We start from the raw sequence: 26370 nt of genomic DNA, 5'->3' as shown, positions 1-26370 counted from the left end.
GATTCTATCTCTCCACTGTTGGGCATTTTTGGCTACTGTCATCCCAATTGAGTCCTGGTAACCTCCCACATCTCTGGTGTCTGGAACTATCTAGAGGTTCCTCCTGCCTCCTAACCCCCACTGCTGCATATTTTGATTCATTCTTCTGGCCCTCTGTGTGTCCTTTTTGTTTCTCCCCATACCTGTTCCTCCCCTTCCCTTTCCCCTCCCTCACTCTTCTCCCTCCCCCCCCCCCCCCCCCGTTTCTTCCCTCCCTCTGCCACCCATGATTATTTTGTTCCCCTTCTAAGTCAGTTTCAGGTATCCACACTTGGGTCTTCCTTCTTGTTAAGCTTCCTACAGTCTAAGAGGTATATTATGGGTTACCTCACTCAGCTAGGGCCATCCATTTCACTTCAAAATTCCTGATGTCCTTGTTTTTAATAACTGAATAATATTATATAAATATGATATAAATGAACCATTGTATAAATGAACCACATTTTGCACTCTTAAGATTGAAGCATGTGGGATCCTACCGGAGAAGAAATTTAGTGCAGTGGATGAAGCTGTTCTTTAAAATGCTGCTTCTATAAGTCTGTGGATAATGGAATGAATGCATTCCATGAAGGAAAGGCAGTCATCACATGCTGTAGTTGATTTAAAGTGGTAATCTAATAGGCACGGGTATAAGGAGTGGAAAGCTGTCTAGAGAAGGCAGGGGCTGATGCCAATAACCAGACTCAAAAGATAAGAAAAGTCTACCAGCCATTTCCTGGTTAAGACCCATGCTTTCTTCCTGTAGCTGGCCTATAATGATTTGGTGAGCACACATAGGATGTAGTACTGATAGTACTACAGAATAGTACCATCAACTTGTCATTTTTACAGATTCTGCATGTAACCATTTTACCATGGAAGAGAGAAGATACCTCTGAAATGAAGGGCTTTATGCCCCTTTACTTCATAACCAATATAGCCTTTCAATCAGCTGATTGTATAGCATTTACATTGTAGAAGATATTAAATAGAATTAAGAATATTAAGTACATGATAGAATGGGTGTACAGGTTACATGCACATTCAATGCATTTATACAAAGCATTTGAACATCAGGAGATTTGGTATCATGGAAAAGACAGACCATAGAATCAGTGACTCAGGAATAGTGAGTGAGCATGCTGTAATTTCAACCAAGTTCTGTATAATGATCTCCTTTGCCCCCATAGTTACCTGGTTGTTGACCAGTTAGTTTGTAATCTTTCATATACTAAATACTTAACTGTTAAGAGATTTGGTCCCAGTAATAGATTACAGGGTTTTAAATCTTGGTTCTCATACTTACTATGTTATCTAAGAAAGACACTTAATCTCTGAAAAAAAAAAAAAAAACAAACAGAAAATCAGGTTTGTTGTCATTTACTAAATGAGGGTGATTATGATACCTTCTTAATAGGGCATGTTGTAAGGACTGAGGTAATACATGCAAAATTCTCAAGGAAATGCCTGATGTAAGGCATTAGGTTAAAAAAAAGCAAGTGTGTTTGGGATTACTGAGAAACTAGACAAATGAGTCAAATAGAAAGATAACAGGAGAAAATAAAACTCTGAATGTGATGATAGCTTGAGTGTAATATAGGAGTGAAAAAGAAGCCAAAAAGAAAATACAAAAATTAATATACTCTCCGAAAAAATTAAAGCATCAAACTTCAGCTAAGAAACCTCAAATAAAAGAGCATTCAGATGAAAATGTGCATCATAGAATAATAATTAAACTTAATCTCTAGCTCTTTATTAAAAAATATGGAGTATTTGTAAATTATCCAATTTTACTTCTTAAGATAATTTTAGTTCCTTTAAAGATTATCCACTTGAAAATAAAGTTTCAATTTGGGATATTTAGAAAAAAAAGCTGTGGTCTATAATTTATGTCATTAGTTTTCATTATGAACAGAAAAGATTGCTTCCTCTCCCTTTACTTAGTTGAAGCAGACATGGCCCTTCAAAACAGGGAGGTACCGAATAAGGTTGTAATGAGCAAGCCTGACTGAACAGCTTTAAATCCTTAGTCAACCCACATTGGCTTTGTAAATATTTGTCCCATGAAAATCAATGGGCATTTGAAAGTGCCAAACAAAACACTGCCTTGTATAAAGATCTACATAAAACATGGTTTTGCCAAGCAGAAGGAAAATCATATAGAACTGAAATACACAATTTCAATTCCAGTTTGAATAGTTAAGCTCATTGCGTGCCTTGGACAGTTCACAGGGTTTCCCAGTCCTTGCTCTCAACCTGTCTTTAAGAATTTGTTAGCTCTATAAAGAATAACGATTCTGCATCTAGGAGTAGCATTCTGGTATTGGCCTCATATATTTTCATCCTGGTAGTTTATGTCCCCTAATTTTAAGTTTCACACCACACATAATGAGGCTAGAAAATTCTTTCTGCATGAGAAACAATAGCACGATATTAACCTATCACAACTCATCTCTGTTAGAAATGTTCCAGTAAAGTATTTCCCATGTTTCTGCTCTCACTGAAAAACTAAAAATAAACAAATAAATAAATATTTTTGTATTGCAAGGTACATAATATCAGAGGTGATAGAGACAGTTAATTTATTCTGAATTTCCTTTTATTAAAATATTCTGAAACATCATCAGGATGGGGCTGGGATGGAGGCCTGCATTAGGACACTGGTACATTGCTTATTGATCACCTTCAAGTGATCAGACTCTTATCCTGGGGCTTAGTACAAGTCAACTGATCTCCAGGACTCTTTAAGAGGGCCATTAGCTGAGCTTCTCCCAGGTGTCTTCCAGATTTCAAGATTTTTTTTTTTAATTCTTCAAACCTAAGACAGGGATGTTACAGGTTCCCAAAGAAACTGATCAAGTCTAACCATTAATAAATGCTACTGCTTTCTTAAAATCAGAATATGTACAAAGATGAATAACCATTAAGGTAAGATATCTGAAAACCAAAATGTCTCCAGGGTTTTTCTGGATTAATTCAGTGAACACTTAGAATGTCCCTAGCCAACACCTGCCTGCAGACTTCCAGAGATCATGTGGAGCACATCTCTGCAATATGATTCCAAGTCTGACTCGGAGAAGACCTCTGGGTGACTTTTAAGTATTTCAGCTCTGGTTTCTTTGACACGGAATTTCCCTCTATAACTGAGATTGATCTCAAATTTAGAGCAATCCTCTTGCTTCTAGAATACCAGAATTACAATCGCAAACCAGAATACAAGGATAAAAGATTTCCTTGTGATACTGAGCATGGTGATACATTCTGTTATCTTAGGACTTGGGAGGTAGAGGCAGGAAACTTACTGGTTTGAAGCCAGCCTAGGCTACACGTGGCATCTTTTAAAAAAAAAATCAGAAAGGTTATTTTTTTTTCTGATCTCTTACAAGATATCTAGACTAAGCTCTGTTACATACAGCACTTAAGATAATGAGAGGACCGCATTCTTGTCTGCCAGCTCTGCAGACACCTTGCCTCTGACCTTCACAATAACCTATTTCTATTGGTATTTTTATGATTCTCATCAGTTCATTAATGCTGATGGTACACAGCAAGTATCAAAACTAGTAGTCTATAGAACCTTGTTTTTCTGTTATTATTGGTTGGGTTTTAATTATGATTTTGATTTTGTTTCTTGTATTTTGAGACAAGGTCTTCAGTTGTTTGCCAGGTTTGCCTGAAAGTTACTATACACCCCAGCACATCCTTAACTTTTGCTTTTATCTCTGTCTCCCAGGTGCTGGGATTCTAAGCCTTTGTCACCGCACCTGACTCAGAGTCTGTACCTTAATGTAGAGTTAATTGATGTCACTGATACCAGTCTTATTTGAATCCAGTTGTATTTTGGAAGATTCATTGGTTGGCAGCTTATTCTTAGGATAGTGCCCTCTACTTATTCCTCATTCATACTGAAATTAAGACAAGAATCTGAAATTAAGACAAGAATCTGAAAATAAAGACATTCCAGATGACTACATAGCATGATGTATATGGTGCTTTCTAAAATTCATATGCTACAAATCATTTCTGGATGTTGTTAAGATGCAAATTCTGATTCAGTACTGCAAAACAAGGTCTAAAGCATCTTCGGTCCTAATGATACTAGGTGAGGCTGAAGGACTATCGCATCTTAAACAGCAAGGGCATAAAGGACATAAATGTAAGCAGAGGTGACAGGAAGACTCAGCTGCACAGCACCCAATTAATTAAGTTTTGCATTTTCTAGGTTGTGTGAATGTTCTCTTGGGTGAAGTATGCACTATGATAGCAATCTTGTTAATCTCATTGGACTGTGTTTTAATGATCAAATTAGAAAGTGTGCTATGAGGTATAACAAACTAAAAGTGAAATAAGATAATGAGTAAAATATGGATCCTACCAAAATGAATCTCAGACCTTTTTAGTTCAAAGTTCCAGTGCCAACACTGACTTCAGATCTCTGTATAAATGCAGCTGTCGAGAATTCTTTTCTGTACTCTATGAACATATGATCCAGAGATCATAGTAAATTCAATGTATTTACTCACCCAGAAAATAAGATAAGACCCATAATTTCCCTTGCCCAGGAAGTCATTTTCACAAGTTCCCTATGAAATTTTACCCTGAGAGCATAATATTGCTTTCTCCCCGTAAGGATATCTTATCTCAATTTCATAACTGCCATCACTTCTTATGACTGGAGAGCATTTTAACAGCACTGCTTCCCCACACTATTGAAGTTTATTGCCAATGCTAGCCTTTTGTGGACCCTCCCCAAATCCTACTAACTAGTATTCTAATATAAGAAACTCATCAAGAAGGGCTGGTCCTGCCTGAAATCTTCAAGCCTTGGTTTTCTAATGGGCTTTTTCATCTGGTGAGAGGTTTGCTAGGATCTGGGAGTTCAGATAGTCAAAGTAAAATGCTACTTGTGCTGCCAACTCTTGGAAAAAATCATGGTTTATTGATATATGCACCCTTCCTCCTCTGAAATTCAATGATTTATTTTTTTATCCAGATATTTAACAAACATGAACTTTGTGGATCGTGCTGGGGAGAAAACGATATATTAACTCGATGGTATTATTACAAGACAGTTTTGTATACATGCTGCATTCAATTTTACGCTTCTATTCTTAGGTGTGTTAAATATCCCTTGTTTCTTTTGAAGCTTATTCAAAATAATATATGTATTATAGTATTTACAGTGAATAGTCGTCACAGACTTCTAAAACATGATGGTTTTTGTTTCCCATGAATCTCTTTATTTCATCCCTCATAGATCTGTGAGAGTCAGGGATTCTGATATATGTGTTACTGTTTATCCCATGCATACATGGTTAACAACATTGTAAAGAGTAAGAGTCCATCGCTTCAACTGATTTGATCAGGTGAAAACCTTATATTATTCTCCAACTGTCTGAATTTGAATCCTTAGCTATGTTCTGATGGGCTTAGGAGTTATCTAAAATTTCTGAGGTTGTATATATAACAAGGACCATTTCTAGCTTTAAAAATTATAATGATGTGTGAGAATTTATTTTAAAAAACAAATTTTAAGTGTCCTACCGTGTTATTTACACATCTCATCTCAACAAGACATTAGGCACTACAGAACTCATCATAATCCAGCATAATCTCATTTTAGCTGACTTTATCTCCCAAAATTCTATTTTCCTTAAAAAGTGTAACATTCTGAGAGGTTCCAGATGGACATGAATTTTTGAGAAACAAAATTCAACTCAAAGCAATGTCCATGTAGAAAAAAAAAATCTATGAGAGATTGAAAACCATAAGAAACTAACATAAAGAAGCTAAACAAAGCACACATTCTGTGATAATTCTGGGGCATGCTGTGGGTAGGCTGAGAGTACTTCCTGTCTTAAAGGGGCAGCCAGTGGCAGACCTAATTATTGTCATGAAGGAATGCATATGGTTTTGCAGAAATTTCCACTTTTCATGAGTCAGAAATCTGTTTTGGGTGACATATATGTTAAAATGATTGTTCTATAACTTTTTTATTTTGTTTTTTTTTTTTAATGAGAATTAGAAGGCATCCCCCTTAACCCAACAAGAATCCATTTGCAACATCAAAATTATGAAAGTGCAATTGTTAAGGAAACATTTCTGGCTAAGAACAGAATAGGAAGTCTCAAGATTGATTTTGATTTAACTGCTCTAGCGCAATTAGGCGTGGACAATTTTCTAAGACACTCTGGCAATGTTAACGAGCAGGCAAGGTATGGATTGCAAACGCTTAGTGTCATTGATTATGTTATTAGATTCTCATCCCAGCTTCCTAGCAGAGAACCTCCTTGCCAAATAGTCAATGAATATTTATTGATTAAATTAACAAACTAAATAATCTTATAGAGAAGACACATTGTTACACAATGAAGAACAAATACAGTAGCCTGAAAGGACTGAAGTAGCATTTCCAACTGGAAGTTATAATGGATCATATGATATTTTTTCTGGTATTTGAAGAGTTTCACAAGAACAACTATTCTGTTCATTCCCTAAATTCTTCAAGAGTAGTGTCATGTGTTATTAGTTTCATTTTTCAGATGAAGAAACTGAATCTCCTACCGCAACCTTCTCCTAGACTGTGTTATTATTATTATTTAGTACAAATAAGAATATGATGGATGGTCTACAGAAAGTGAAATGAAGGGCAGTGTTTCTAGCAAAGGAATATGCGCCACAAAGGCTTTAAGAGTATATCTGAGGCAGAATGAATAGAAAGTCTGAACCAAGGAGTTGGGTGAGGAAACAAAATCAGACTATGATAGGAAGAAAGTGTCCTTTATGTGAAGATTTCACAGCAAGACTCACTTAATGAAAGAACTCATACATTGCCTAGAGCTATTGTTTCTGTAACATAGAACTCAGAAAACCAGACCAGGGCCTGGGCCAATGGACAGGTACTCTACCCTTGGACTCCCATGCACTAGCTGAACACCTCTCCAGCTTTAATGTCCTTAACAGCAATGTGTCTTTCATATTAGCCACACATGGTACTGCTATAAAAGTTGAATGATATAAGGCATGTACTGTCTGTCTCTGGCATGTGGACAAGACTGTCCATTATAGTCCCAGAAGTGCATTTCTGGAGATGTTTGTTTTCATTATCCCTTAGGCAAAGGTCATCACCAAAGTGAAAATTGTTTGCCTTTCCTATGCTGCGTTTAACTCCTCTTGGTTCACGTTTGCCATCACAGCTAAAATGTAACTTGTATGAGATCAAGGACCGTGGTTTTGTCAGATCTGAGGAAGGGTACAAGGAATACTGATGAATGAAACTTCAAGCTTTATGATGCCATCTCTCTGCTCAGAAATGTTTTTACCTGTTTCCCTCAGAGTAGAAGCCTAAGTCATTATGATGGACTAAAAGAATGTAGAGGACTTTATAGAAGAAGCTTCAATAGTATGAACAAGAGCAAAAAAGCAACGTTTTTCACCCCAAAGTTCTATCAATACATTATTAGTGAACAGTGGACAACTAATTGGTCAACTATAAGATAAGATAGCCTGGACTACAACTAAAGATACACACTAAATATTGTATGCAGGGTTGGTAGAATGAGATCACTCATTATATAATAAGCATGCTGTTCGTATTGAAACTAAAATTTGTAACCCCAATATGTATTTAAAACCAGTTTTCAAACTGTATCTTGATCTCTTACAATCAGAAGAATTAATCTCACTTAACTGTAAGTCGACTTTTTGACTGAATACCAGCTCATCTAAAAGAAAATCTAAAAGATGTTTAATATTTTAAAAGTAGTTGAAGAGAAGTGTTAGTTTGAGGAAGAGGCATGATACCCTTGTATACAGGTCTGATTCATATGTGTGGATATCAAATAAAATTATTGTTAAAAGATAACTTTTAAGGAGCAATATTTGGTGGGGTGCCTAACGGCTGCTGAATCAAAGAGGGCTTAGCTGTCACTTTTTAAATTTGTTGTGGTTTCTGAGCCTTCTGCACATTTGTCTCAGCATTCACTGCCTAAGGAAGGAGAGTCATATCTAGCTAGCCAGGAGCTGTATGTACCTTATTTGAACCTCCTTGCCAGTGCAGGAAAGAGCAGAGGCTATTTTCTTATTTCTCTCCTGATACAAGTGAGATCAAAGAGGCTGTCGAAGGAGTCTACTTTTCCAGTCTTACAAACGAACAGTGGCAGAGTTCTGATTTAAGCTAATTACCTTTTTTACTCTGACACTGCAAGTCTTTGCACTGTGGCCTTTACTGTGCCCCGCCCCCATGTTGTCTTGCTTCTTTCCTGCTAATGATGCCTGTTTCAGAAATAGTGTATTCAATGATGTAGTCTTCACATGGTTTGTGGTGTAGTGAAGTGGCCCTTTAATCAGTGACCACATTAATGTATGAGAGGGGACTGCACTGTTTGCTAACTTGTATGGTCACAAACTGTGCCTTGTGAAGAAGGACATTTTAGAGCATACTAAGGCTTGAGAGCAGAAGGCTTTATGGCAGCTCCCACCAACTGGCAAGATCTTGTCACCCTAAATATATATATAAATATATATATATATATATATATATATATATATATATATATATATATCAGATAAAGCCTAACCTCCCATACAAGAGATTTCCCCTTATAAGACATTTTAGTAATTCATACATGGAAGGAACAAAATTTAGATTTCAGTGAGGAATCCTAAAAGATCTCAAGGCTGGATGGAGAACAGAGTGCTTGCCTAGTATGGGCAAGGTACTGCGCCTGATTCCTTATACCACACAGTGGCATGTTCATGCCATTCAAGGAGGAAGGGAAGGAAAGGCAGAAGAAGAGAGAGATGGATGGAGGGAAGGAAGAAAGGATGAAACAAACCAACAAGAAAAACTGACTTTTTGTTCTTCAGATAGTAGCTATTGTTCTTTAGCTAAACATGATTTCTCTAGTAAGTCAGGAAAGTACGAATAATTTGGAGTGCAGACTGAACATTCATAATTAGAAAAGCTGACATTTCAAAATTTCACATTAGCTACAAATGACTGTCATAGTCTACAAGCATCCAAAATATAAAATTCTTCTAGTCCCATGACTTTCAGATAACAGGCATTCACCTGGTGTTGGACTTGAAGACAGTGTCACTTTGGCTATCTTGTGTGTTGACATTTGCTCAGGAGAACTTAAAGTTATTACTGGTTACTCTACTGACTAAAGCCATTTTGCAATAGTTCACAGAGTCAAATTGACACAAAGGTTAACAAGCTCAGATGAATGAATAATTAATTGAGTCTGGAGTAGAGAGAAAGAATGAAAGCAAAAACAAGAAAGAGATAAATGCAAACATGGAACAATGGAGGGATACAATGAGGCAAGGAACAAGAAATAACAGGGAGAGTTTCCTAGGGAGATGAAGGTAGGGAGACAAAGAGGAAGACAAGAGAAGAGATTGAGAAGGAAACAGAGCAAGAGAAACAAGCATCAGGAGAAAGCATGGCCTGACAGATACCATAGTATTCACCATTGAAAACACCTGTCTTTAGTGGTCCTAAATGGAGTCAAATGTGTGCATCTGTATTGCTCTGGAAGCTTATTTCCCCGTAATTTGATTATATGCTGGTTGACACTTTCTTAGTTAACTAATAGAGAAATTCACTGTTTTATAACCAGGCAAAGCAACATAGGCCAATTAGGAAGACTAGCTTTGTGCTTCTGAAAATGAGACATAAAACAAAACACAAGTATCTCTCCTAATAGTCAGCCATGAATATTCATCTTCTTAATGGTGAATATCGGAGGATAGGCATAGGACTGAGTAACAAATGCAATTGTATGGACTGTTAGGGCTTTACAGTGAGTAGTATCTCCACAGTATGAACTCTGAGTTATTGTGTGCTATACCTTCAGTAACAGATTTGACAATATGCGGTGAATGAGGAGATATAGAGAGATAGAGACACAGAGACAGAATATATGTATAAGGAATATTTATTCATTCATTTAAAACTAAATATTTTGATAAATAGATTTGTAACTAGTAAAAAAATTCATGACCTACCCTGAGCACTCAAGCCACTGCTTGTGAATCAGTCTATCACTGATACCAAGGAGAACACAGATGAAATCACAGTCCCTCTAAACCTCCTGTGGTTTGGCCATAGATATTGATATAGAAAAAGACACTATATCCTTCAAAATAAGATTGATCATTTTCTTCTAATTGACATTCAAAGGCCACAAGCAAGCATTGTGTATAATTCACAAGCCTAAGTTAGAAGCTGAACAGGTAGTGAATGATGAAGTAGAATTCTTATCCCAAAGCAAACCACAAGAAATATTTGCTCTCCACTGTCCTGCAAAAAGAAGGAAGAAGAACATAATCTCATTATGATAAAATTGTTCTGCATTATCACTACAAGAACTTTTGGTTGGCTCTGACTGCATGGTCTATCACTCAGCATTGAAACTTTATTTATATACAATGGTATTCCTTGTATATCAGAAAAGACAGACAGTGAAAAATGACCACTTGCATATCAAACTCTTCATGGAGAAATCAACTTGAGAAGCTGATTTGTTATCTAGAATGAAAGAAACTTTGGTGTCAATATTTTATATGTATACATATATGTGTATATACATATATAATATATAATATGTAATATGTAATATATCCTTTGATAAGTAGAAAATGGGTATGATGCCTTCTTGTCTTATTTGATTAAGCATGACTCCAGTGCTCTCAAACTCAGTTTTTTAGCCAACTTGTTTTAAATGATGTTTTTTTTTTCTTTGTAATACCCACCCCAGTCTAATGAAAGAAGTCTATACCTAATCCCTGTTGTTTTCTGATATACTATATATTTTTTATATATTTATTATTTATTCTTTCTCTTTTATAACTTATAATCACAAACTATAAGAGTTTTTAATGCATTGTACTGGGATAGCAACTAGCAGGTACCAAAAAACCATTTGAATGAATTAATTAATGAACAAATAGAATTCCAAAAGAATCAAAGCTATCCAATGAAATCAATAATCTAACCATGCAATGTTTTAGGTGTTGGTGCAGAGGTTTGATACTTCAAAGCTCAGACTTTTCATGTAATCACCCCACACACAGTTATAGAAAGAAAATAACTTATAATATTTGTAAGTAAATATTTCAAATACCTTAGTAGATAAATGCTTATGGGATACATGCTAATTCATTTATGAGAGCATGTAGTCTTTGTGTGGATGAGGTCCTATGGCAATTTTCTGGCTGCCTTACCCTCCCTGATTTCCTAGTATAACTGCTGGAGAGCAGAGAGCCATCCCTAGGTCTTTCAGCACTGTTTCCATCACAGGAGCTTCACACTCAGCTACCCTTCAAGGATGTGGGGAGGAGCCGTGGGGAAATATATTATGCAAATTCTAAATGCATCTGCTAATTATAGCCCTGTGGATGGTGTCAGACTTCTTAACCAAAAAAGATACATAGTCTGATTTCATGCTTTGGTGGATACAGATTGAGCAATTTATATATCAGACACTGTGATAATGGTGGGAAACAGTAAACGGATAGGAAATGCACAGTTAAAAATTTAACTACGCATTTGGCTATAATTCCACAAAACCTATAGAAACTTGATTTTTTGTCCTATTTTGAATTAACTATACATTTATCTATCCCATTTTAATTTTTCTACTGAAGTTTTAGCCATACTCTCTTATATTGCTTTAATTGGTGTCCTGGCATCTAGAAATTTTAATGTATTTTCTTCTTCAATTACTGTAGGCTACTAAAAACTAACATGGTCCCACTCTGTATGAAATATCAAAGCTACATAGTAGTAAATTCTACTTACTTTTCTTCAAATTTCATGCTATTGGTCTCAGAAATTTTCCATGTGTAAATACAATAAACTTCACAATCCATTTCCTTTTAAACATATAACACAAGGCAACAAGTTTTTTTCTACTAATTCAGATATTGTCAATTTCTACAACTTTATGTGTCTATCTGGAGATTTGTGTGTCTGTATTACATCATTTCTCCTTAGCCTGAGCAATTTTCTTTATTATATCTTATTAGTGCAGGTCAATTAATTATGCATTGTTGCACCTCTGGCTTATCTGAAGACATATTTTCACCTTCATTTTTGAAACAACTGTGTTGATTGAGTATAGACATCTGGCTTGATGTTCTTTGGATTCAACCTGAGAACATCAAAGAGTCATTGCATCATCCAAACTGTACTGTATCTTACAATACACCATTCTCACAGCAGTGCTCCCTCATAAGTATTATTTCATTCATTTTTAATGGTATTATATTCTCATTGAGTTCCCTATGAATCTTCTTGAATTTGTCTTTCTTTAGGTTGAAAAAAATTGCTAATCTTCAACAAAGACTTCTAAGCAAATGTGAAAAATTTAGGCTATTATTTCTTAATGAAGCTCTTATCGCTCCTCATATTTGCTCTCTAGTCCTTCTTACATTCTTAGAATTTTGGGGAGGTCCCAAGACTCCCGAAAATTGTCTATTTTCTATTATCCCAACTTATGATTTAATTTTTAGCCATCTGTTCAAGCTTCATAAAGCATTCTTTAGCAATCCCTCAAGTGTTGGTAAGTCAAACTAAATAAAGATGATTTTGTACAATTAAAACATTTTTAATTAAATTATATCACATTACCCCTGCTCTTTCATCCCTCAAACTCCTCCTTTATCTCTTTCCTTCAGCTTTTTTCCAGGTCCCTCATTTTCTCTCAAACTAATAGCCATGTTTTAAAATTTTATTACACAAACATACACACACACACACAAAGAGAGAGAGACACACACAAAGAGGAGGAGAGACAGACACAGAGAGAGACAGAGAAAGACAGAGAGGGACAGAGAATGAGGTATACACACAAACACAACTTTATAAATACAACTTGCTTGGGTTTGATTTTGTTGTTTGTGTTGAATATGACTTCCAGACTGACCACTTTGTATTGGATAGCAAGTTAGGAGGATTATTGCTGGAGAGGCCAATTCTCCCACTCTCGGCAGTCATTAATTAATTCCCCGTAGTTCCTTGTCTAGGGAATGGACCCTGTGAGACTTTTTTCTTCTTCTGCATTAGCTTTTCTATTGCTATTGTCACTGTCCAGGCCTTGTGTAGGCGTCCAGTCGTAGGAAGCTCAGTCCTACAGCAAAATCCCCGATCCTCTGGCTCTTACAATCTTTTTATTTTAAATATTTTACTTTGCACCTTCTTGTTTCTGTCTGTTGCTTTAATTCCGTTCCTGAAAATTCCTTAATATTACAGTCATCATTTTCTTTAAAGTCATTTGTTATTAGTTCCACTGTCTGCGCCCACCTTAGGTCTGTTTCTATTCCTTCCCTTTCTCCCCTCTTTATTATGGGTCATCCATTGTCACCTCAACTGCATGCCAAGGGAGTCTCACAACATAACTGACACTCTTACCACATGATGTAGAGAGTTTGGTCTATCTTTAAATAGTACTTCATGTTATTCTAGAAGACATTCTATAGTGCAACTGAAAGTATCTCCAGCTTTTGTTCTATTTCCTGTTAAGATCAGTCAATTTGGGTTTTTATAGAATGGTCCTCACTCTAGGAAATTATTCTTCCTCCCATGTAGTCTTCCTGAGCTCACAGAGAATAACAGATGTCCTCAATGCAGGCGATGTATTTTCTTTTATCTTCTTTACTTTTAAGGGTGGGTCCATTTGGGTGAGTGGTATGTGTGCTTGTGTGTGTGTGTGTGTGTGTGTGTGTGTCTGTGTGTGTGTGTGTGTGTGTGTGTGTGTGTGTATCTGTGTATGTGACAGTACCAGAATTTCAAAACTGCTAGGCACCTGAGACTTCCGTTATTATGATTTTATTCTTAGCCCTTCAGTTGGCTTCTGCCTCATATACACATGACATGCCATCCTGAGCATGCATTTCCCAACCCTTACACAATAACCCACACATAACTCTCATGCAGGTTCCTGAAACACTCCTCATCATGCACAAAAATTACTTCTCTATTTACTTAAAAATTCTAGCCACTGATAAGCCTCACTCATGTCTAGATCTCAGTCAAGTGAGCTAGGACATCACTCTGAACCCTGTGGGGAGCATCCCACAATGCTCCCTTGGCTTTCTCTTCTCCTAAGCATCACCATTCTATACTGCTTATTCTTTGTGCTTAGGATAGTTTACCTTATATTATTTATCCAGTTATGAGTGTTTATAGTGACATTCAACATATCCAGTAATATTCATTAACCACTAAATGCAACATTCTTCAATATTATATGACAGTATGAAGATATATTTTAAAAATATAAGAATATGTTACTAATTATACTGCCTATGAGAGAAGGAAAGGGAAACCACAGGAACATATAAAAGTTCTACATGCTCTGCCTTATTGTATTAGGTATTCCTCTGGGAACAGTCATAGAACTCAAATTACATGGGCGAATGGACATGAACTAGACAAAAAAGGAAGACAAGCAAAATTCTAAAGTTTCCATGCAGATAACAGCAAAATAAAAGGCTCTGAGGCTGGAAGTAATGTGGTCTGTTCATATGGTTAAAAAAAAAAAAAAAAAAAAAAGGTCTATCATTCACTGGGTTCATATTACAGAACTGTCACTGGGTCAATAGTTCATTGTTATTCTACCTGATATCAGTAACTCTTTGAAGTAGACATTGTGGCTAGCTTATTTTCCTAAGGAGAAAAGTTGACACATAGAGAAATTAAGTAACTAACTAAGCCAAAGTCTATGCTGAGATACAACCTTGGACTGATTGTTTCCGGTGACTGAATAGCAAACCACTATATTTTTAAGAAGAAAACTGTAAAAGTATAGCTTTTCTCATGATCTGGTATCAGAGAAAGAAAGGAGAAGTAGAATAGGAAGAGAATTACCCATGCCTACATTCTGCTTTTTTTTCTTCCTGATTTTGCTCTCTCTCTCTCTCTCTCTCTCTCTCTCTCTCTCTCTCTCTCTCTCTCTCAAAAATACTTTTGTTGATTCTTTGGAAATTTCACTTCATGCACCCGAATCATACTCATTTTCCAATCCTATGTCTGCCCCCTAACGTTTGTGACCTCCCCTGCCAAAAAAATAAAATTAAAATTAAAAAAAGAGCAAATCCAATATGTGTTGTCTATATACTCACTGGAGCATGGTCAAACTCTCAGGACCTGTTCCTTAAATAGAAGAGAACTGTTGCATCCCTGCACCCACACAAGAAGCCACTAATTGTGGGCCATCAATTGTGGAGAGCTAACTTCAGTATCCTTATTATGCCTTTTAAAAGTTCTCTTAGATGGCTTCCTGTTTTGAGAAAGAAGGACATGGAAGGCTTCTGTAAAACTCCTACTCTCACCCAACCACCAACCCTCACAAAAACTAGAAGCCTAAATATCTGGCTTTTTAGTTGCTTTTAGAAGTTAACTTTTACTTCTTTGAAACCAAAATACCCGATAGATATAATTTAAAAGAAAAAAAGTTATTTTGGATGACAGTTTCAGGGGGTTTCATTCATGGGGAAAACATGGCAGAGCAGGTTAGATCACAGTGGCATATGCATATGGTAGAAACTTTACCTTAAAGCAAATCACAAAGCAGAGTGAGAGAGGAAGTTGCAAAGAAAGACAAGTCCAGTTGTCTGCCTGAATCTACCCAAAGAACAGCCTCAGCTAAGGGCTAGTCAATCAAAGTATGTCTATTGAGGCTGGCATTTTAACCTTAATACTCTAATATGAAATACAAAGATGTATTCCTAAAAGAGACATGTGAACTTGTAAAAAACATAAGTGCCTGGAGAGTAATGATCTCTCCAAGGCCATTTAGAACCAAATAGTAAGAAGTGGGGACTAAAATCTTAAAACTTCTTAAGCTTAATCTAAAGTAACAATTTGTTGATCTTACCAAATAATACAGGGACAACAGAGGTAACACTGACAGTTTCAAGTAGTTGGGGAGGGGGAATCTTCCCCTCCCCATATAAAGCATGAGCTTTAAAATATAATTCATGGGACAAAGAGGAAATCAAGCAACCAGGAAACATCTCGAATTTCTGTCAAAAATTCCGAGTCTGGCTAATTGCCAAGAAATTGTCTGAAGCTAAGGAGCTGTGGTAGAAGTTCCCTTGGGGTCTTCTGTCTCTTGCTACAGAAGGTTGGCAGGACATTGTTCCTCAACTTCATTGTCTCTTATCTATGACAGGGCATGGTGACATGCCAATATATGATGAACTGCTGGACCACTAGGGCTGGGAGAGAAAACAATGGAGAAGTCTTTCTCCACAGGTCAGATGGAGACAGGAAGGGAGAATTTGTCAGAGGAATGTAACCGAACTGTTTCAAAAGCAGACTGGAAATATAGATGTTGACCATTGGTGAAGGGCTTACTACAAAGAAGGATGTAGCGCATACCTTACCATGGCCGTAAGGAAACAGCAAAGACAGAGAGACAGCATGCCTGCCTGAGGATGGTATACAAAATCCTTTTGCCTCGGAGTTTCCAAAGGAAGGAGTGCCTAGGTGAAAAAGTTCTTCCAGAAATGTAGGAGGAAGTAAATCAACATACACTCTATATAAATCAGACTTAAAACATGAATTGATGTTGGTCTTTATATGCCCAATGTGAATTTATTAACCTTTTATTTTGTGCCAGATCCTCAGCTTTCTCTGAGGAAGTCAGTTGAGAAAGATGTTCCACACTAGCTAGTGTCCAGGCTAGACAGATGATTTGTAAGTTCTGACAAAGTCAGAAAGGATGACCTGGCCGGTGGGCAATACACTAGAGCAGTAAGGAGAGTGGGTGAAGGTGCCGTGGAGTGATGCAGCCTCGGATCGTGTGCAGACGTCAGGACATTGTTCCCAGACAGTATGAAGTTTTAAGAGCACTCTTAATCAGGAGGATGATCTGAGGTGCATATTCACCTCTTCATTCTCTCACTCCTGCAAATAACAGTTGTAGCCGGTATGTTCTCCTGGGGAGGTGGATCTCGAGGGTCAGGGTCAGGGTCAGGGTCAGGGCTTGCTTAAAATTCTAAGGTAGAAACAATAAAGTAGAGAAGAAACAAGAGCCATATTTGCCAGGTCCCCAGCACAAAAATAATATAACTTTAAATTTAACTGATGCTCTTGCTTTGCTTTAGATCAGATATCTTCCACACCGGTTTGACTTTTACAGTTCATTTTAGCAAGCAGATCCTTGCTATCAGGCATTTGGAATGGCTGAAATGATGCTGAATTGAACACAAGTGGGTTCCTGACATGACAAGTTGTCTCAGGCGCTTGTTAGCTTGCGTGCGGAGCCACCACTGATTTTCTGTCTTCTCCAACTGCCTGAAGTCATGGATGTGCTCCTGCGGCACCAGGCTCTATTCCTGAACACTTTGGAAACACACCTTGCTTTTTTTTTTTTGGAATGGCTTCACTTGAATAAGCTCCGTTCATTAATGTCACTGTGTGAAAAATGTGAAGGATTTCTACATATCCGGACTCCTCAATATATGCTAATGAGACTGCCTGTCAAGGCCATTGATTTTTCTCAATTTCAGGGAAGGCAAAAGTACTATCAGGTGATGGCTGTGTGTGTGATTTATGAGAGCATCTACCTCCTTTGTAATCAAAGCCTGGAGCAATGAGAAAGAAAAGAAGATTGAGTTGTGGGGCCCTTAACTCTGGTTTGGATATTGAAATTTCGACTCAAGCAACATTTTCCCAGTTGTATTTGTTTTGCTTTTGATCCGAGATCCAAACTAAGCCACCAAATTTTACCCTTGTCATCCACTGAGAATCCTTTCATTCTGTTTTTGTTTGCTAATCTGCACCTTTAGTGCAACATATGACGCTTACGTAAAAAGTAAATAAGGAAACCAACTTTAGGGGCCCTAACCGGCTGTCTGTGAGTGCCTGAGCTAGCAGCTAGCTGGCTGTCCCCCCATCCTGCCTGTCCAGCTTCCCTGGTGACCCCTGCCGTCATGTGAGTCCTTCTGTGCAGAAGGCACTAACAGAACCGATCATGTATTTTCTAGGTTTCCTCTACGCCCAGAACAACACCAAGCGCAGCATTAAAGAGCGTCTCATGAAGCTCTTGCCCTGCTCAGCTGCCAAAACATCGTCTCCTGCTATTCAAAGCAAGTTTCCTTTTCTTTTTGCCCCTAAATTGTTTGCTTTACTTGTTTAGGTCGGCACGCACTGCAATTTCTGTTTCTCAAAAGAATCGATATATCATCTCCTGCAAAGCAATGTCTATTTACAGCTCGTGTTTATCTGAAACACAGAACTATAAGCAACAGGCGTTTTTCATTTAGCAGGCTGAAAGCTCGGTGTCAGAAACAGAGGCCCCTGCTTCCTGAAACTGACGCATTTCAGTTTCATCTGAAGCTTGGGGACAAGCATAGAAGACTGTTCGCTTAAAATAGTTGCACTGCAGCTGACAATTTGAGCTATGTTATTTTACAAGTTTCTTGTTTTCTAGTTGCAACAGAAAATGTCCATATTTATGGAGTGCCATGTGGTGTTTTGGTACATACATATTCTGCATAATGTTCAGATGGATAAACATATCCACATCCTCAAACATTTATCTTTTCTTTGATACAAATTATCCAAAACCCCCTACTTCTGGCTTTTCTGGGATACATGATATATTATAGTCACCAATGGCCACTCTGAGATACAACTGAAGCCTTATCTTGCTATAACTTAGTAACCAGTTATTAACCTTCCTTCCTCACTCCTCATTCACAGCTATGCTCCTCACTTCCTGGTACCCACTATTATATTCTCAACTTCTATGAAATCAACTTCTAAAACTCCTTTACATAAGTAAGAGATGATGCAGTGTTTTGCATTCTGTGTCTGGCCTCTTTCACTTAATAATGTCCTGTTCCAGCCATGTTATACACAGGACAAGAATTTATTCTTTTCCAGGCTTTCTTTTCATTCACTGGATCACCCACTAGGTTAATTCCTTTGCTTGACTATGGCAACTAGTTCTACAAGGAAGTACAGGTGTCTCCTTAACAAATCAATTACATTTACTGTGAACATAGACCTAGGAGAAGGATTGCTAGATCATATGACATACATATATACCTAACTTCTATTATCACTTCGTGAATTTTTTTTAAAATTGTGACTTCCTTTACCTTTGTTTATCCCTCTGCACACACTGGACAAAGTTCTCCAGAAAAACAGAACAAATACAATTATATGAACATATATGTACATATATATGTACACATATATATGTTATTACATACATACATTATCTGTATATATGTATTTTCCTATACCACATACTTATGTGTAAACCCATACACCTAAATACAATTATGCTGGCTTATAGGACAGTGGCAATGAGTAGATTGAAAAGTTAGGCAGCATTTGATGTTGTAGGATAGAGTCAGGACTCTTCTCGAGGAAGCCTCGTGTTTGTTTAACACCTTGCCTCGTTGCCTGAGACACACTCACTATATCCAAAGTAATCTATAATGAACTTGTAGTCTGCCAATTATAGACATCACCACTTTTATGCACTACCTCCACATCAACATTTAGATTTGAGATTTATTAAATAACTAAGCGTTCTAGGTTAGCCAGGCTGACACATGAAACTAACACACTGGCCTACCTTCTCACTCATTTCAACTATGTGGCATCCTTGTGTAGTAGAAACTAGAAAGCTCCTAAAGAGAGAACATCAGTTAACATCAGCTTTTTTCCAAAGATAGTAAATGTCACTGACGGGATTTATAAGTGGTCTGTGTACAAAATAAATGTTTACAATAATTTAATTCCAAGCATCAAACAACTCCTAGAATCAGACAAGAGAAGATCAACTTTCCTACGAAGGAAATAGAACATTAAAAATCTGAGGAAACAATCCTCATTTGTCGTGGGTCTAGAGACAGTATACCAACCGACCTTCTTTATATTCTGCCATATCATTGTGTAGAAACCATTGATTCAATTGGTGATTTAAAATGTAAATATTGTAACTCTCTATGAAACAAATAGAGAAAATATGGAAAGAACTTTTAAAGGAAGTATATTAAGTCCAACATTTAGAATTTAAAAACAAACAAAAACAGTTATTTTGAACATTGCTATCTTACACTAGTATGATCTAGTAGGCATATATGCCCGTTTAGTGAGTACTTGTCATAAGACAACCAAAATGGACCTTGTGTTGAGAACAATAAACAAACCACATTTCAAAATACAGAGCAAAATCCAAAACAGGAAACACAGAGATATCTACTCAACTAGATCTTGTTACATTCTTTATGGGAAAAAGTAACAATAAAAGAAATGATTTTTCCAGGTAGAAACTCTGTTCAGGGAATCATTAAAATTATTATTAAGGTGAATTGTTTTAATTTTTCTTTCATCTTACATACACATGAACACTTACAAATGTATGACAGTTCACGAATAAGACATTGCATGTCAGCAACAAGCCACAAGGCTGTAATACAGAGGGATGAAAAGCAGTAATCCGACACGATGCTGAAGCTTCAGGGTTGATGACCTCTGCTTGTCAGGGACAGCTGGCTATTAGAGAAATTGCTTTTCTCCTTCCAATGTAGAGTCAACATCGCCAATTTACCTGATATTTGCTGAAAAGGTAGTCATTTATATCATGTAGACATTTAAAATGCGTCAAATGAGTCTCCATAGTTGCTTAGTTAAGAACAAATTGTCAGATTTTGTTAGTGTTTTCTCTGTACCAATATCTAGCAAAAATGTATTTACAGAGGACACAAATCAATTTAACTCTGTCCTACCTTAAAACGATGTTTCTTGAGATAACGACCAAGCAGAAAAATGTTCTAAATACAAATAATAATAATAATAACAAAAATCTCATATTTGCTACATTTTTAATATCCTCATCCATCACAGAAATACAAATTAAAGTTACATTAAGACTTGATTTCATGTCATTCAGGATGGTTTTCAGAAATAAAATATAGTAACTAATTCTGGTAAGCAAAAATACCCTTATATATCCACTGATGGGAATGTAAATCCATCCCAGTACTTTGGATACTATTGTGATGATTCCTCAAGAATTTACAAGCAGAGCTATTCAGTGGCTCAGCAAACACACTTCTGGGTATACACCCAAAGGATTTTAGGCAAACAAGTCACAGGGGTACACGTACATTCACGTTTTTACAGAACTATTCAGAATAGTTGAGTTATGCTTTCAACTTAGGTGTCCATCAACAGATGAGTGAAGAAAACATCCCATGTATAATAGAGTTCTACTCAACTATAATGAAAAAAATGTATATAATTTGTTAAAAATGTCTGGACTATGAGATTATCATAGAAAACAAGCTGGATACAGAAAGACAAATATTGCACATTTTCTCTAACTGGTGGTTTCTGGATATTATAAAGATACATATTGCCACATATAATACATAGTTGTGGTATATATATATATATATATATATATATATATATATATATATAGCTATCTACATGTTATACTTGAAATAAACTTCTTGTGAGACTTCAGACTATATAAAATTAGTATCTACCAATATTTAAAAACTAGAAACCAGCTGTTGTTTACATCGTGCTAGAGATATAAGGTGATTTGTAGACCCTATCCATCTTCAGATGTAAAAGTCTCTGTCCAGTAGCAATCATTTTCATGCATCCAGCTATCACAAGAAAGCACGTTATGTAGGAGTGTGTACTTGGAAAAGAAAACGATGAATTCCATTGTTATGTTAGCCAAATAATCATATTACCACTCCTTTGTGGACTAGATTCTAGCAATTGTGGACAATGTAAAAATAAACCATATGAATATGGGGGGAGAGGTAGAAAAGTCAAACAAAAAGCAGATAAACAGAGGTCTCTAGGCTCCCAGAAGAAAGGTATACATAGCCCATGTATGGGCTTTGAGAAAGTGCAGATTAGTCTTGACTGAATTCAGTGGTTCTAAGCCTGATTGATCTCTGAGTGGCAGAAGGAGTGTGCGCTACATGACCTCATGAGGCTTCCAATGCTGTGTGTCTGATAGCTTCCTATAGAAAAGCTTACACTTTTGCTGAGCCATGAAGTACTTGAAGCCCTAAATTAGAAAATTTAAAACTTGAAGGGTCATGGAAAGTATCTATATGATCTCTCCATTTAGTACAAAAAAAGAATCACTTGTTCTCAACAGAGAGCAGCATTGCTCTTGGAAATTGTTTGAGGCTGTTAACATCTTTAGCATTTTGCAGTGAGCCTGAAGAAGCCTGTCTATGAACATGTCTGTGATAGCCCCACCCTGAAAGCAAGACACAGTGGGGCTGCCTCTTCTTCTTTATCACTGCCTGTTCTTCAACACCACCCTCTTCATCCCTCCTTTCTTCACCTTCTGTCACTTCTTCAGTGCAGACTTGACATATTATTCCTGCCGTGCCTTAAAAGAAGTAGCACACGGTAAAGTGTTTTATGAAAGACCATATGTTGGAAAGTGGATGGCATCTTAAATGTAAATAAAATAAAATAAAATAAAATAAAATAAGAAAAAAAAAAGAAAGACCATATGCTTTCAAGTGTTTGGAGACAAAATATTTAATAAAAGGTACAACTCCCAACTCACAAAATTAACATTTTAAGCACATTTCTTGACTCTGATGGTTGAGAAACTGCTAAACAGAAGTCCAGAATTCCAGCTACCACTGCGAAGTTTTAAAGAGCAGTGGATGACTCTAAGAGAAAGAAGTAACCAGTTCAGGCCATGCTCGATGTCCTTCTCCACTCAAGCCATGTGATAGTAACTGAAAATTAGAAATCGATGTGACTTCGTGCTCATTCACTTAAGATGTAGAGTCCTTCCTGGTGTGAATAACTTCTGAACAAGAGTACGAAATGAGGTAAGGGTAGAGGTGAGGAACAGCTATCTACTAAAATAAGTATTGTCTTATTCAAGTTTTGCGTTCACCCCACTATCCCCTGACTACCCAATTCCTTACTGATGGTTGAGTATCCATACCAGGCTATTGAGGAAACATAGTCAAATGTAGCAACCCAATTGCCTCACTCGGCTGTGAGTCCAGGAGCCCCCTGTCACTTGCCTGACATCATCAGCTACTTACTTTCTGAAGTTGCTCTCTCTTCCCTTGTTGCTTCCCCACCCTCTGGCCTACTGGTCACCGAACTGCTGTCAGTTTTCTCTCTAAGATGTAAACTCAGTTCTCTAAATCTTGTGCTATAGCACTCTTTGGTGCACTTCATTCTTCCAACAATAACTTAAAGACATAGATGGACAGCAGCATCCTGGAACATACTGGGTTCTTGTTGTGATCATTAGGAAAGAAATTTCTGGGATGTTTTGACCCACGGTTTCCTTACTTAATCTTTATTCACAATACTGTCTTTGTTTTATTTACAGAATTTATATGAAACATGTACAATACTCTAAGAAATGACTTCTTTTAGAGTTATATGTTTCTTGGCTCTAATTTTGGGAGGGTAGAAATAACATGAAAACAAAGATAAATCCCTCTTGATGGAATAAGTATTAAGAAGGAAGTAAATGCGTCGGTTTGCTTTTAAAAGTGGATGTGAGCAAGGAGAGTATATGGGCTGGGTTAAGGCAAGCATCAGTAATAAAGCAATATCTGAGAGCCTGAAAAAGAACCTCGTTTGTAGAGGGAAGGAGCATAGAGCACTGGAAACTCAGAAAGCTCTCTGTTATCTGAAAATTTTGTTAATATGATTATTAGTATTAGTACAGGATTAAATCAAGTAGTTCACACATAACACTTAATACATGAACCACAATCAGAATAAATAAATGACAAATTTTAACTCAGCTAATATCATCTGAAAACATGACTATTTGTCACATATAATATCTAAAATTTATTGGCACAAAAAAAGAGAAATCTTCATCAATAGCAGAGCTAGGTTTCCAGATTAAAAAAAAAAAAAAAACAAAAAACATACAACTATGTTTCTGATAATTTGCAGGGAGATCTGTCTTCATCACCTCTGGCATCTGCTGAAAAGGCCTCTAAAAATTTGACCATAGTTGATTTATTCGTAGGTCTTCAAATTTAAAAGAAATCTTGGAAAGCTGTGAGTCTGGACTCCTGCTTCCAGGAATATAGGTTGTACATCTTCAGCTCTGTCCGTGTTTCCTCTCTGATCCCGTTTGATTTCTTCCTATTGGCTAGACAAAATGAGAAACCAGAACATCAAAGTGTGTGTTAATATTGCTTATAAAAGTCAACTTCTTTACTCAAAGCACTAATGATAGGAAGAGAGTAGAGCCAGGGAAACATGTAAAGATATTATGCCTAAATTCTGTATAGTTGGTTATCTTTACAACCTTTGAATTCTCAAAGTAACATGATTTTTCATAATATTTATTCCTAATACCAAAACATGACAACTAACATGCATATGATTGTGAATAAATGCATATTTATACAATTAAGGAATATGATGGCCCACATCACCTATGGTTTAGTATGAAAAAATTACTTCCAGCATCACAAATATAGACAGAAATTGCTTTTTTCCTCCAAAACCAAAATACTGCCAAAGCCTGTGGCTGTTTCTTAAATAAATAACTGAGTCATTTATTTTACCTCAAAAATAGCAATCATTTTCCTATTTATTCAAATGATGTTATAATAACTGACAGGGCACTTACTGATAACAGCTAGGAACTCATACAAAAGAGAAAGCTTTAAGTATATATATACATATATATTATATATGTTATATATATATTATATATATAATATATAATATATATGTTAATATATAATATATATAATATATATTATATATATTATATATATATATAATATATATATATATATATATATATATATATAGTTTAAATTGGATCAAAATAGCATCTGCTTAGTATTGTCTTAATATTTCTAGTCAGTAAAAGTACTTTATTTACTAAATTAATGGTTTGGTCCATAATTTGTATTGACTTAAGAAGTCATAAAGAACAGATGAGACAAGATCATCATTAAACTAGAGTACTCATAACTGATAACCCACCAGCAGCACATTGGCACGAATCATTACAAGGCACTATTTCCTAACTATATTAAGATTTTTGGTATCAAATACAGCTTAAGATTTCAGGAAGTCTTATTTTTCCCCGGTGACATATTGATCATGGGAAATTTCACGTGGCCAGGTTGACAGAGACCTCAACAGTATTTTTGCTGTTGGTGGATTTGTTTTCAAAAGGAAGCTTTAATTGCCAGCATTATGACATTTAAAAAGATAACATCAATCCCCAAGAAACTTTTTTTAAAAGCTTGCCTTCTCACAAGTAACCAAGTTCATGGGACATCTTTCATGGTAGATTTGGCTAAAATCTCCAAATCAGGCAGATAGTAGAGAAAGTTGATAGAGGATCTGAGAAATGATCCAGGAAATTCTGTAAGCTTTATTTTTAGCTATTAGAAGGTAGGTGGATTTCACTGCATTTATGAACCAGAGAATTACAATGAAATTCACAGATATTAAACTTATTTTTGAAATATCTAGCATATACACTAAATCTAATGCTGTTCTGACTTCTACACAGATCAGCATACCAACTTACTATAACATACATAATCATGCAAGATTGGCACTACTCTACGGAATAGGACACTTAGGTATAAGAAATGAATTTCCTTGCTTGATTCCACTAACAGAAAGAGACAGACAAGGGTCTTAGTCTGTGGTTTTACTCCACAGTCTACACATTTTATTTATTATCTAGTTGTGTTCAATATTTTGACAAATATATGCAATGTCAACTTTAGGGAAGTAAGATCTTTTTCTCCATTTACTTTCTTGAAACAAGCTCATGAGACCAATTTATCTGGAGATGTGGTGATGGGCCAGGAAATAAAAGTTTTGTCTTTCTGAGACAATATGATTAAAAAAAAACTGTTACCAGGTCTTCTTCATCTAGAATCACAGAGTCCACTGAGATAACATCTCTCGTTTTTGATGAAGAGTAATCATGGATATTTTAGAGCTACGTGGAATTTCATTTTTTTCGCTTGATATCTGAGCATCAATGAAATGCCATATAGGAAACAAGAGACGTTTCTTTTAGATCTAGTGTAAAACCAATTGGCACTACTATTTACTTATTGGTGACAGATGTTGCTAATTATATTTGTCTTCTACCTTTCTTGTGACTGTTTACAGGCTTACCTTTCTTCTGAAAAATCATATTTCATCATCATAAAATACTTTTCAAATAACAAATGTCAAGGGTAGTTTAAGAAGGGAATAAGTGGGAGAGGGAGAAGGAGAAAGAGAAGGAGAGAGAAACACATAGAGAGTTTAAGTTTAACAGACTTACCCAAAATCACATAGGTATCCATAGGTAT

General features: G+C 36.3%; 1 protein-coding gene across 6 annotated transcripts in view; it reads left to right on the top strand.

Annotated features, from left to right (window-relative positions):
* The window catches only part of Kcnip4 (potassium voltage-gated channel interacting protein 4), a 1049546-nt gene that overhangs the window by 912923 nt on the left and 110253 nt on the right, over positions 1–26370 (top strand). Inside the window, exon 2 of one of the 6 annotated variants that reach the window (XM_034508320.2) lies at positions 18022–18123. The exons of the other annotated variants lie outside the window; for them this stretch is intronic. Coding sequence (XP_034364211.1) covers positions 18022–18123 — 102 coding nt within the window. The remainder of the gene's footprint in view (positions 1–18021; positions 18124–26370) is intronic. 6 annotated transcript variants of the gene reach the window in all.

Source organism: Arvicanthis niloticus, chromosome 7 (assembly GCF_011762505.2).
Source record: "Arvicanthis niloticus isolate mArvNil1 chromosome 7, mArvNil1.pat.X, whole genome shotgun sequence".
In the NCBI taxonomy this organism is placed as follows: Eukaryota; Metazoa; Chordata; class Mammalia; order Rodentia; family Muridae; genus Arvicanthis; species Arvicanthis niloticus.
The sequence above is the reverse complement of the archived record's forward strand: the minus strand, read 5'-3'. Positions and strand labels throughout refer to the sequence as shown.